Source organism: Eulemur rufifrons, chromosome 23, assembly GCF_041146395.1.
Source record: "Eulemur rufifrons isolate Redbay chromosome 23, OSU_ERuf_1, whole genome shotgun sequence".
NCBI lineage: Eukaryota > Metazoa > Chordata > Mammalia > Primates > Lemuridae > Eulemur > Eulemur rufifrons.
In genome coordinates, this window is record NC_091005.1 from 21,802,990 (window position 1) to 21,815,396 (window position 12,407).

The 12,407-nt window shown below is 57.9% G+C and overlaps 1 protein-coding gene across 1 annotated transcript in view; it reads left to right on the forward strand.

Moving 5' to 3' along the window:
* The window catches only part of CMIP (c-Maf inducing protein), a 229,743-nt gene that overhangs the window by 195,567 nt on the left and 21,769 nt on the right, over nt 1–12,407 (forward strand). Inside the window, exons 8-10 of the mRNA XM_069456581.1 lie at nt 3,125–3,228; nt 4,763–4,867; nt 8,517–8,870. Of these exons, the coding sequence (XP_069312682.1) occupies nt 3,125–3,228; nt 4,763–4,867; nt 8,517–8,870 (563 nt within the window). The remainder of the gene's footprint in view (nt 1–3,124; nt 3,229–4,762; nt 4,868–8,516; nt 8,871–12,407) is intronic.

Sequence of the window (12,407 nt, forward strand, 5' to 3'; positions counted from 1 at the left end):
GCTAAGGAGTCACTTGAACGTCTGGGAAATGGGGGAGTCATATGCCGCAGTGATGTTCTGGAATTTGGGGGCTTCCCCTCTTCTGAGTGCATCTCTTGTAAATGTATCATGCGCCCCATTTCATGGATGAGCAAAGTGAAGCTTAGACAGTCTCAAAGAGTGTTCCTTGCTAGACCAAAATAAAAATTAGACACAGGAGGAAGCAGTCCTTTAGTACGTTCTTCTGAAGAGTCAATCCAAACAATTCATTGAACTGTATCCTCAAGAATCACCATGTATCTCTGTGCCCACATGCCACTCATTGGCGTGTTCTTGTTGTGGCAAAGGAGGCAAGAAGATGTGGTTGTGGATCCTAGTGGACCACTGGGTAATCTAACCTCTGACTTTCCAAGGGGAGCATACTTGACTGTTCCAAAGAGGCAAAATGTCTCTCACCCACATGTCAGAGGCCACCAGAGCTTGCTGTAAATGTTTATTTCCAAGGAAGGAACTTTGACTCTCCAGAAATCTAATAGCAAAGGCAATGATGGTTACTTTAACAGGGTTCCGTTGACGCAGTTTCCGTGGAATCATAAAACCCTAGAGGTGGAAGGGGGCCGGAGATAGTTCTTTCAACCCTCATTCCACAGTGGGGACAATGAGGCCCAGAAGGCATGTGGCGGCCCAAGGCCACACAACTGTCCTGTCACTCTTTCGCAGGAGGCTAGGAGATGCTGGGCGTCTTCCTCAATTTGGAAGTGAGATAAGGCAGCCTCTCTAAGTCCTTTCATTGTCCAGCCGGATGGATACTCTGTGTGCAGCGCGTGTGCACGCACGCGTCCCTCTGGGCCCTCTCTGTGGGTTCTGCCTCCCTCCTGTGGACAGGACAGTCCCGGGAGGGAATGTGAACAGGTGCCCCCTTCTGTGGGCTCCAGGCCCTGATGCAGCCCCTCTGACTCCGGGCGAGGAAGCCCCAGGCGGCTCTAGACACCCCGCTGGGCGCTGGCACGAGGCGTCTAGAAACACGCTCTGCTCAGAGCTCTCAGGCAGGGGATCAGCGGGACCTAGAGGGAAGCCGCCTCCGTTTCTATTTTACGGATAAGAGGCCTGTTTCAGGCTGCTGTTTTCTAGTGGGTTCCACCGGGGGAGGGACAGAAGGATGAGCTTGGAGAAACAGTGGCCGCCCCCCCCCCCCGCCGCCCCCCGTCTTGCTGGTCAGCCACGTCGTTTTCCAGAGAGCCGGGCATGACCACGCGGTGCCTGTCCCTGTGGTCAGGGCGCAGCACCCGGGTCTGGTCCCCGGCGCCGGCTGGCAGGGCTCCTTCCCGGCCGGCTCTCCTCTCTCCCGCCGCAGCCACGCCGAGCCGTCCCGGTAGCCTTTCCACCTCGTAGCCGAGCTCTCTGGGGCCCGCCCTGCTGACATGACACAGTTGGGGAGACCGAGAAAACGTCAGTCTCCAATTATGTCACACAGCTGGAGCAGACAGGGGTCCCTTTGTCCTCGTCAGTGCCCCTTAATTAAGCCTCAGCCCATTCGCTGGGCTCAGCTGGCCTGGAGGATAGAGATGGAGCCGGGGGCGCCACCTTTTCCTAACGTTGCCCAGATCGTTCCCCCTGGAATGATCTCCCTCCCGCTGAAGCCGCCTGCTCCCCGAGTCCTGCCTTCAGATGACGGTCACATGCACCTGGTCACACGGCCCACCCTCCCCTCCGCACCACTAATGCTCAGCGCACTCACGCCCTTCCCATCGTACGCACGCAGATGCCACCTTCCACGCTGCACCTCTCACACGCACACGCATACACGCACATGCTGCCTTCCACGCTGCACCTCTCACACGCACACGCATACACGCACATGCCGCCTTCCACGCTGCACCTCTCACACGCACACACACACACACACACCACCTTCCACGCTGCACCTCTCACACACATATGCACACACACACGCGCCGCCTTCAACACTGCACCTCTCACACTCACACACGCACACCACCTTCCACGCTGCACCACACACACACACACGCACACCACCTTCAACACTGCACCTCTCACACTCACACACGCACACCACCTTCCACACTGCACCACACACACACACACACACACATGCCACCTTCCACGCTGCACCACACACACTCACACACATGCCACCTTCCACGCTGCACCACACACACTCACACACGCACACCACCTTCAACACTGCACCTCTCACACTCACACACGCACACCACCTTCCACGCTGCACCACACATACACACACACGCACACACACCACCTTCCAGGCTGCGTCTCTCATGCACCTTCCACACTGCACGTCCCTCCCACGCGCACCCTTAGGCGTCCATCTTTCTCTCCTGCCCTTTGTACCGCATGTGCCTCTTTCTACAGCCTAGAGCACGTGGTCCTCAGACACCCTGTGCGTTCAGTTGTGCAGCCGGCTGGGCTGGGGCCGGCCCAGAGCAGGAGGAAGCGCCTGAGGGTCTGAGCCTGGGCACCACCCCCACCCTGGGGCTGTCACTGCTTCTCTCGCGGGAAAGAGCAGGTGCCTCTTCACCAAGCACGGTGCTTTGAGAACACAGGGGACCATGTGTGTCCAGCAACACCTGTGTCTACCCCCACCCCCCAGAGTGACAACCTGTAGCCGAGACCTCCTGACTTTGCTGTGCAGATGGCTTCGGGTACTGGCTCACAGAAAGCAGGGGCCCCAGAAACTCTCCTGCGGCTACAGAAGTTTCTAGCTTCCCCAGGGCTTGTGGGAGGCTGGGTTGGCCACATGCAGCCCGTCGTGGTCTTGTAGGTGAGTCGAGCTTGGCTGTGTCCAAGCTTGTGTGGCACCCTTTCCTTCACCCCCCAGGAGAGCAGGTGGAGGCTGTGCCGGTGGACTGGCCGAGGGCCTCCCGCACCACGACACTTCTGGTCCCCAAGGGCAGCCATTAAGGTTGTAAGCCGGGGTGTGACAGTGCCAGTTCTTGGAAGTAACAACTGCACGTGCTTTCCAGGTGGTCGATGCCTCCCCATTGCCTTCCATGCTGACGGCTCTGGGCAGAGCTGGGTCCCGCCAGCCAATGTCCTGGCTTCCCCGGGCTCCTGCCCTGCCTGGCAGCGTGTCCCCAACTCCTGTCCTCTGCTCTGCCTGCAGGACTTTGGGAAGTGCCCGCGGCTGAGGCTGTTTACTCAGGAGTACATCCTTGCCTTGAACGAGCTCAACGCGGGGATGGAAGTGGTGAAGAAGTTCATTCAGAGGTGGGTCTCTGGCCAACGCCCCTCCCCTCCCTGGCCTCCGGGTCCACTTGCCCCTCCAGCCCGGAGCCCCCTTGCTCTGTGGTGCCCGGGAGGAGCCGCTGCTGGTGTTCCAAGGCTCCAAGCGTCCCGTCTTCTGTGACGGCCTCTGCCGGATCCTTCCCACCATGTGTGGTCTGAGCCACTTATTTGCTGTGTGATACTGAGCCAGTCACTGCACCTGTCTGATCTTGTTTCCTCAGATGCCCATGGGCGGCTGTTGTGCAATTAAATGAGGACTAAATATCCGAGGAAGCCCCTAGCACGCCGCACGTGCCCAACAGGAGCTCGGGGAAAGGTCATGGTTCTGAGCGGAGTTAGCGTTCCCTACGGCTCCCGCAGCCCTTGCGCTGTGGGCCTGGGGTGTTAGGAAAGGATCCCCCCAGTGGTCCCAGGGCTGGACCTGAACAGCCAGCTGTTCAGCTTGACCAAGAGGAAGCCAAATATTCTCGTTCTTACTCACCTCTGGTGTTTGGGTTTTGTTTGGTTGGTTGGTCGGCTGGTTGGTTTTGCTTTTGCTTTTTCTATTTTTTAATTTTCTGTCTGTGCTTCGGTTTCCTCGTGTCTAACATGAGAACCACAGAGCCCTTCGTCCGGTCAGTGTGGCGATCGGTGAGCCGACGGTGGGCGGCACCAAGCACGTCGAGACAGCCTGTTGCCAGCTTAGCCGGCATCATTACTGCTGTCTTCAGAAAATCAAAATGCCTTTTCTAAACCAGTTCTGAAGCTGTGTATTTCCTAAACAGGCTCACAAAGCATTTCCAGACCCAAAGGATGAGCTCCTCTGCCCGAGCCCTGGTGACTTCAGGGTCCCTTTGTAGTGCCTGCTGTGGTTTGTGAAATGCCATCACGTCTGGCCTCTCTCAGTAGCAGTGGCCACGGCGGTGCTTTCCCAGCAGTGTGGCAGGTATTATCCTCAGACCCGCAGTCTGCCCACTTTACAGATGAGGAAACTGAGGCACAGATGATAATGACCGGCATTTATTGAGTACTCAGTGACTGTGTCCCAGACCCCATACTAATAAGCCGAGATGACCATAGTAATTTTTCTTCCAAAGCAGAACAATTTTGAGGGTACAATGGGGTGTTAAAAATAATTATTCCCAAACCACCAGGTAGAAACATGACTCGCATGTCACGGTCACCCCATGCCAGGTCTTTCTGTGAATTAGGAAACTTGGTCCTCACTGTAACCCACCGAGGCGGGGACTCTTGTCCTCATTTTATAGCTCAGGAAACTGAGGGCGGAGCGTTCAGGTAGCTCCTCAAGGCCTCTCAGCTGGATTTGAGCCCAGGCACCCTGGATCTGGAGCCCACAGCCTGGAGCTTTGCTCTCTGCCGCCTGCACGTGGCACAGCCAGGACCCAAATCCTGGTGTTGCCAACCACATGGCGAAGGCAGAACGGGCCAGCCCCGTGCCCGAGTGGCACCTGGCATCCCCCCTCCTCCCCACCTCCATCTCACAGGCGTCTCACCCCTGCCCTCTGCTCTGTTCTAGCATGCACGGCCCCACAGGGCACTGCCCGCACCCCCGGGTCCTGCCCAACCTGGTGGCCGTGTGCCTGGCTGCCATCTACTCCTGCTACGAAGAGTTCATCAACAGGTTAGTCACTGCTACTGCCAGCAAGGCTTGGGTGGGGGGCTTGCTGCCACCTGCATCGTGGGCACAAGTCACCAAGGACCGACCAGGCTGGGGAAGCGGAGTGGCTTTCGCTAGACAGGTCTCCTGGTGTATTTGCCAGATTCCTGAGCCCATCACTGCCGGGGCCCAGGACCTGGGGCTGTTGCTGAAAAAGCAAACACTGTGAGTCCACCCAGCAGCTGCAAGGCTTATGGCCACTCGGCTTTAGGAGCTAACATTTTTGCTGAAGATTTCTCATGACACATGGGTGTGTGTGCTTGTGAATGTGTACATGTGTGTGCACACGTGTGTGTGCGTGGGTATGCAAATGCATGAGTGGCAGGCATATACACCTGTGAATGTGTGTGTGGGGGGGTGAGTGTGCACATGAGTGTGCCTGCGTGTGGGGACACTGCTGATGATCCCGCCACGCACAGGACAGGCCCCACAACACGGAATTATCTGGCCCCGCATGTCAGTAGAGCCAGGTTGAGGAGCTGGGTGGTTATGGAACAGGAGCAGACACCGCGCTCCGCACCTAAGAGTTATATACGTGACTGTCGTGGGTTTAAGGTACACCCAGGGTTTGCTGGAGCCGGCTCACCCCTTACATTTGGGAGCACGTGTCCCAGTTCTGCAGTGACATCACGTGGTAGCTCGAGGTCAGTTGTGGTGGGAGTATTTACACCAAGGAAATTGGCAAGCACTACAGACCAGGGCTGCTTTTTTTTCCTAGACAGTTGGTTGCTAGACATTTACCAGCATACCGTGGGGTTATGTCTTAATAAAAAAGAAAACAAAGAAAAGGGTGCCAGGCCCCGCCCACTGCCATTCTGATTTAGCTGGGACGGCCTTGGCATCACTGTTTGTTGCACTGAACTCCCCGAGCAAGTCTAATGCACGGCCAGAGTTGAGAACCCCTGGTTGCAAAATTTTTCTATCTGTGATTCTGGAACACCTGCTCCAGAGTCACCTGGCCTGTTTCTTTAAAAAGCAGATTCCTGGGTGCAGCATTTCTGGGCCGGGGCCCAGGAACGTGCATTCTTAGATTCCACAGGGGACTCTGCAGCTAAACATGGAGGATTCCCGCAGGGAGGAGCTGAGGAAATCCCAATGTGCCTGGAGCAGAGGGAAGGGGGGAAGAGAAAGATGAAGCTGGGGAGGGAGACAGGCTGGCCACGGAGAGGCAGCTTCGCAGACCCCGGCAGTCTGGGGCTCCCCTGGGCTGGTGGTAAATGCAGATTCGGATTCAGCAGGTCTGGGGCGGGGACGCTACACGTCCGAGCTCCCAGTCCGTGCTGGGGGTTGGGCCACACTCTGAGTGGCAGGGCTGTCCCTGTGTTTCTGTGGCGGAATTTTTATTCTGAGAACATTGGCGAGTCGACAGTGGGTTGTAAGTAGAGGAGGGACGTGGTGAGATTTCAGTTCCAGATTTTCCTCCGGTGGCTGCTGCTGCGGGGAGGACGCACGGGAGGGGCGGGCTGGACTGCGGGGGACGCCGGGCAGCTGTTACAACGAGGTGCCAGGGTGGAGGCGTGGCTGGGTGGGTCCCGCTGCCTCCCACCCGCCCCGGTAGTTTGGAACCTCCAGGTTCCAGCCAGTGCTGTTAGTTCGTCAGGAACATCAGCGTCACCCTGGGAAGCGAGGCGCTGCCAGGACGTTTCCCAGCTCACTCTGTCACGCCCCGTTGGTCAGCCCCTGCGAGATAAAGCCCTTGATGTCCTCCAGGCGGTCCGCGGTGCTCTCGGTGGGCACACAGTGTACTCGCGCTCAAAAGAACAGACAGCCTGACCCAGGTTACCGCGGCTCTCTGGAAAATCACCGGTCTGAGCCAACAGCCTTGAAAATCCACTCCTCAATCCCAGCAAAGGAAACAAAGGGGATGGAGCGTTGAGCGCTCGGGGAGCAAATCAGATCTGAACCCAAGGAGAACTCGGGCCGCCCTCCCCGTACAGACCACACACGATTTCCCACCAGCCACGGATTTCCCAGACTTGAGCTGAGGGCTTGTTTTTTTCCCCCAGCAAAGCTTAACATGCATTTATTAAACACCCTGGTGGGCCCAGCTCCGGCCTGGCTCATGGTACATGCCGGGTAAATCCAGACCCTCCCTGTGCACTGGGTTCGAGTTCTGCATGTTGCCCTCGGAGCTGCTACACAGAACCCAGCGATGTGGCCCAGGCCTCGAGCCCCAGAGAGGCAGGCACATGTGTGTGGCACATTTGGGGAATGACTGGACAGCTGTCTTCAATCATGCCATCGTGCTCGGAGTCACTTGGAGCAGTGGGTCTCGACCTTGACCACACACATGGGGAGACTTAAAAATGACTCAAGTCCAGGCCCCACCCCAGAGATTCTGATCTAACTGGGCTGCAGGACATTTAAAAGTGCCCCAGGGGATCCTGGTGTCCGGCTGGTGGTGGAAGGCTCTGGTTTAGAAGGAGTTGGGGGCAGGAAGGATGTGAGCAACACGAAGAAGAAATCAAAGAAGACTTCCTGGAGGAGGGGACCTGCACAGGATCTTCAGGGACCTTGGAAGCCCCCCTAATGGGGAGAGGCCCGGGTTTTGCATTTAGAGGGATCTGGTTTCAAATCCCATCTCCCTCAACTCATAAGCTGCACAATCAGGGTGGATCATTTTATCTCTGGGGGTGCCTTTCCTGTCCTGTAGCACGGAGATGGTAGGACTCGCCCCTCAGCGATGTCTGTGAGCATCTGTGTGGTAGCGCTTAGCACTGTGCTGGCCCGTGGGCACCAGCAGAGGAATCCCATTGCTGGTACTACTGTCCACTGGATGCGCCTCCCAGGGAACTGGGTCCATTGGCACATACTTACTAAGAGGAAGAGCTTTAACCAGGTTGAGGCTCTGACAAGTCCTGCTGTAAAGAGGCCAAATTTCATCATGTTTGGCCCAGCACTTCCCAAACAAATGTGACATTAATGATGCATAGAGCCCATTTCTCAGTTAACACCTGCTAACACCCTGTGCACGCATTGTTCCTCCAGGAAGTTGGAGATGCTGCGACTGGGGGTTACCCAGGAGGGGCTGGGGCTGCTGTCCAGAGCTGCAGACGGGAGGGCGCCACAGATGCCGGGGCCCAGACTAGAATTGTGGGGTTTCTCAGCTGGTGGGGGGCCTGGCAGGCAGTAGAGCTGAGCCCTGGGGGACACTGTGGCCTCGGGGTCAGAAGCAGGAGGGCAGTTAGACTGCAGGAAGCAGCTAGAAAGAGAATCACTTAGTATGTCTCACAGGTGTGTCAGGAAGGTGGCAGGAAGGCGTCTTGGCGGAGGAGAATGCTGTCACGTAGAGGCAGCTTCGCTCCGTCGTTCAGCACGTGTTTATGGAGCGCCCGCTGGGGCTGGGGCTGGGGCTGGGGCTGCAGCGTGGGCTCTGGACACAGGCAGCCGGGGCTTGGGAGCCACGGCCACCTCCTCCTGTCTGCAAGGCCTTGGGTGAGCTGCCCACCCGCCTGAGCCTCAGTGTCCTCACTGGTAGGATGGGGAGGATGACGGTCTTACCTCACAGCCTCATCTGGGGATTCAGGGAGGCGTTTAACACGATGGCGCCTGGCACATCGCGAGCGCTCGTGGATGCCTATACTCACGTGCACTCTCCCACCTCTTCCCGCAGCCGCGACAATTCCCCAAGCCTGAAGGAAATCCGGAACGGCTGCCAGCAGCCATGCGACCGGAAGCCCACCTTACCTCTGCGCCTTCTGCACCCCAGCCCGGACCTGGTGTCTCAGGAAGCCACGCTGTCCGAGGCGCGGCTCAAGTCGGTGGTTGTGGCCTCCAGCGAGATCCACGTGGAGGTGGAACGCACCAGCACTGCCAAGCCGGCGCTGACGGCCAGCGCGGGCGACGACAGCGAGCCCAGCCTCATCGACTGCCTCATGGTCAGCCCTGCCTGCAGCACCATGAGCATCGAGCTGGGCCCGCAGGCCGACCGCACGCTCGCCTGCCACGTGGAAATCCTCAAGCTGCTGTGAGTGCCAGCCGGGGTGGGGACACGGCTTTGCCTCTGGGTGCAGCTGTGCCTGTCGGTTCTAGCGAGGTGCCCAGGGTGGGCTTGGGTGAGTGTGCGTGTGTGAGTGCACTCTTGAGTAGGCACAGTGTGGCTGTGAGTGCGAGCACACAGGGTGCATATGTGCAAGGGCATGAGGCACACGAGGGTGTGTGCACAAATATCTGTGGGTGTGTGTGCATATGCATACATAGGGTACATGCATAGCTATGTCTGTACACGTGTGCTTGAGTGTCCAGGCATGCGTGCATGCACAAGCATACATGCGTGTGCCTGTGTGCATGAGTTGGAGTGTGTGTCTGGATATATCTGCCAGGGCGTGAGGAGCGTGAAGGTGCCCGTGTGAGTGTGTGGACTTCTCTGCGTGTTGTGTCAGGTGTGTAGGTTCCTGCTGAGCTTGTGAATGTCCGTCTAAGTGGCTGCACTCGTGTGTGGGTACGACAGCACACGTGTGGTGGCCTGAGTGCGTGGCGTGGGTATGTGGAGGGTGTAGGAGCCGGATGTGGGCACGTGTGGATTTCTCCTTGGGCCTGTGTGTGTGTGCTGTGAGGGTCTGTGTGTAACTGCAGAAGTGTGGGTGTGTCTCGTCACTTTTGCTGGTTTCGTGCATGAGTGGCTAGAGCGCATGCCTATTTGTACACAAGAATTGGAGTGTGTGTTTCTCTGTGTACATGTGCAAGTATGCACATGAACCCCAGCGTGTGTTTTCTGTGTTGTGTGAGCCACGCATGCTTATGCATGTTTGGGGTATGAGTGTCTACATACAGATGCATGTGTCGATGTGGGCGGTGGGACATGTGTGCAGGTGTGTGTGGCTGCGCGTGTTTGTGCCCATGTGCCTGGGTGTCGGTGAGGTTGTGTGTGCACATTTGTGTGTGTGCCTGGGTGCGCCTGTGGGAGCCTTCTGTAAGGGGAGTACTGTTTGGGGAAACGGCTGGGCTGTGCCAAGGTGCACGGTGCCCTCTGCCTTGTCCTGGGCGAGTTCCCGATGGCAGGAGGGCTTGGTGCAGGCCAGGCTGGTGGAAGAGGCTCCAGAGAAGGAACCGTGAGATGTGACCCGGGTCTGCTCTGGGTGGTACCACTTCTGAGCTGGGTGCTTCGGTCCTGTCCCTACCCCTCCCCGAGCCTCAGCTGTGTGACTCTAGAATGGTGGGGGTGGCAGGGGTGGGGGGTAGTTCCTAGTCCTTGACCCCCAGGGGTCTTTCTCGCCTCTCCATTCATACCTTCCACGTGCGCCTGGTTCCGGGATTCCCTTCTGGCCCCTGCCAGCCCTGTGGCCCTACCTCGGCCAGCGTCCCCCCTCCTGGCTCCCACAAACCCCTTCCTTAGAGCAGGGCTCTGCCCACTCTCTGGAGACCCGAGCGCAGACATTAGCATTTCCACATGCAGTCGGCTGTGGTTGCTGGACTTTTCAGAGGGATCAGGGCACGGCTGTGTCATCATGTTTAACCGACATGTGGTGCCTGTCTGAAGCCAGGGGCACCAGGGGCCCTCAATCTGTGGGGAGGCCTGTGGTGACGTCAGCGTGTGCAGGGGTTCCATCGAGTCACCGTGTAGCGTTGGTTCCTCCTAAGTCAGGAGCACGTGGCTGCCCGAGTGTGCCCTGGGATTGGGGGGCCGGGGCAGTGGGCTTCTGGTGGCCTAGTGAGCTGGTGAGACGGGATGGGAGGTGCCTCGGTGCCACTGTGTGTGTCTGTGGAGGTGAACACACACCTGCGTGCACACACATACCTTTGTGCGCATACACACGGTTACACAGTGGCTTCTGGTGGCTTGAAGAGGATTGTGAAGGCAGTGTCCCCACACGGCTTCTCCTGCCCCAGAGAGGAAAGGGCAGGGCCTCCCGGGGGGTTGGTGCCAGCCAGGCCCGTGGTCCCAGGAACAGAGACCAGGTGGGGACATACCACATTCAGCAGCCCCCCAGCCAGAGGAAGTTCCAGACGCCACTCAGCATCGTGGAGCACACCGCAGCCCTCTGCATTCCTTCAAGCCAGGGAAGGGCAGTGGCAGGCAGCCCCCCAGGGGACAGGTCAGCCCCCGAGAGCCCCAGGTTTTGGGAGGGGCTCCCCGCTCTGGTGGAGGCGTAGGCCCACCAGGGCAGGAACGGGCCCTGCTCTCTGCTTCGGCCCTGACTCCAGCTGCTCTCTGCAAACACCACAAACGCCCAGGCTTTCTGCCATCTTGGTCCTGACTCATACTTCTCATTAAGCGCTAAGGGTTTCAATTTCATCATGCAGTTGACACACATTTTTTTGCTTCTCCATAAACACGCTGGTGAATGAGGGCTCTGTTCTTCCTGCTGCGCTTCCAGACCTCCCGCCTGCCCACATCACTTGGCTGCCAGGGCGTGGGCGGGGGTCAGGGGCCAGGGCCAGGGGCCCAGAACAGGCCGGGGGGGCAGGAGGTGTTCCCAGTGGGCTGCCGGGGCAGGGACCACCGCCTCCCGCTCAGAGCAGCCACTCACTCCCAGCCCAGAGGTCTCCCCGAAGGAGGGGTTGTACTTCCCGGAGCCTCTTGTACCTTGGGGGAGCTCAGAACACAATTTGGGCCTGAGAGCATTATTTCCTACCAACTTTCCTTCCCTACCCAGCGGGTTCGTTGGAGGCTTCAGACCTGTCGGATGCAAACGACCCCAGCAGCCCACAGGCTCCAAAGTGAGATACGTTGGGAGAAGCTCGGACTCGGTCAGAGCGTGCTGGATCCAAGTCCCACGTGTCTGCACGCTGGTGACCGTGGGTGGGTTGGTTGTCCTCTCTGAGCCTCAGCTCCCCAGTCGGGAGGTGGAGTGAGTGTGGCTGCTGGGGTACATTGGCACAAAGATTGGTGGGGAGGGCGGTCTGCGCACCCAGCGCAGAGACCTGGTGAATGGGCGTGGCCACCATTTAGGATGCAACAGTGTGTCTTGTATTTTAAGGTACTGTTAGGATAAGAGTAAGAGGCATCATTGAGTCAATAACAGCGCTTTGAAAGAAGGAGGGAAAAGACCGATATGGTGTTCAGTGCACACTTGGATTGTGAGAAGCTTGCATCAGAGCGTGGAGGGAGTGTGGCGTATGGCTTATCTGCTGTGTGACTGTGGGCAGCAGCTCTTTTGGCTCTTTTGGCCTCAGTTTTCTTATCTGTAAAATGGGTGCCTTCTCAGAGGACTGTGTGAGCATTCAGGGATGTTGGAGATTTCCAGTGCTGGCCCAGCCTCTGGTTCTGGGTAGAAGTGAGCTGCTATGACCAGTATTGAAGTGCTGCCCACATGACAGTTATACATAAAGAAGAAGGAAGTAGATGGTTTCACGTGGAATCAAGGGGGCTTAGAGGGCATCATGGGGGCTAAGGAGCCTCTCTTGGCCCAGTTTGACCAGCCCCCATTGGAAAGGGTACTGCTGGCCCCAGGGGGTGCAGGGCAGCGCAGCCCACCGCATAGCCGGCGGTGGGAAGGGGTGTCTGAAAGGCACAGCCTGGGTTAGTCATGCGTAGGAAGCATCATTAGAATTCAGTACCTCT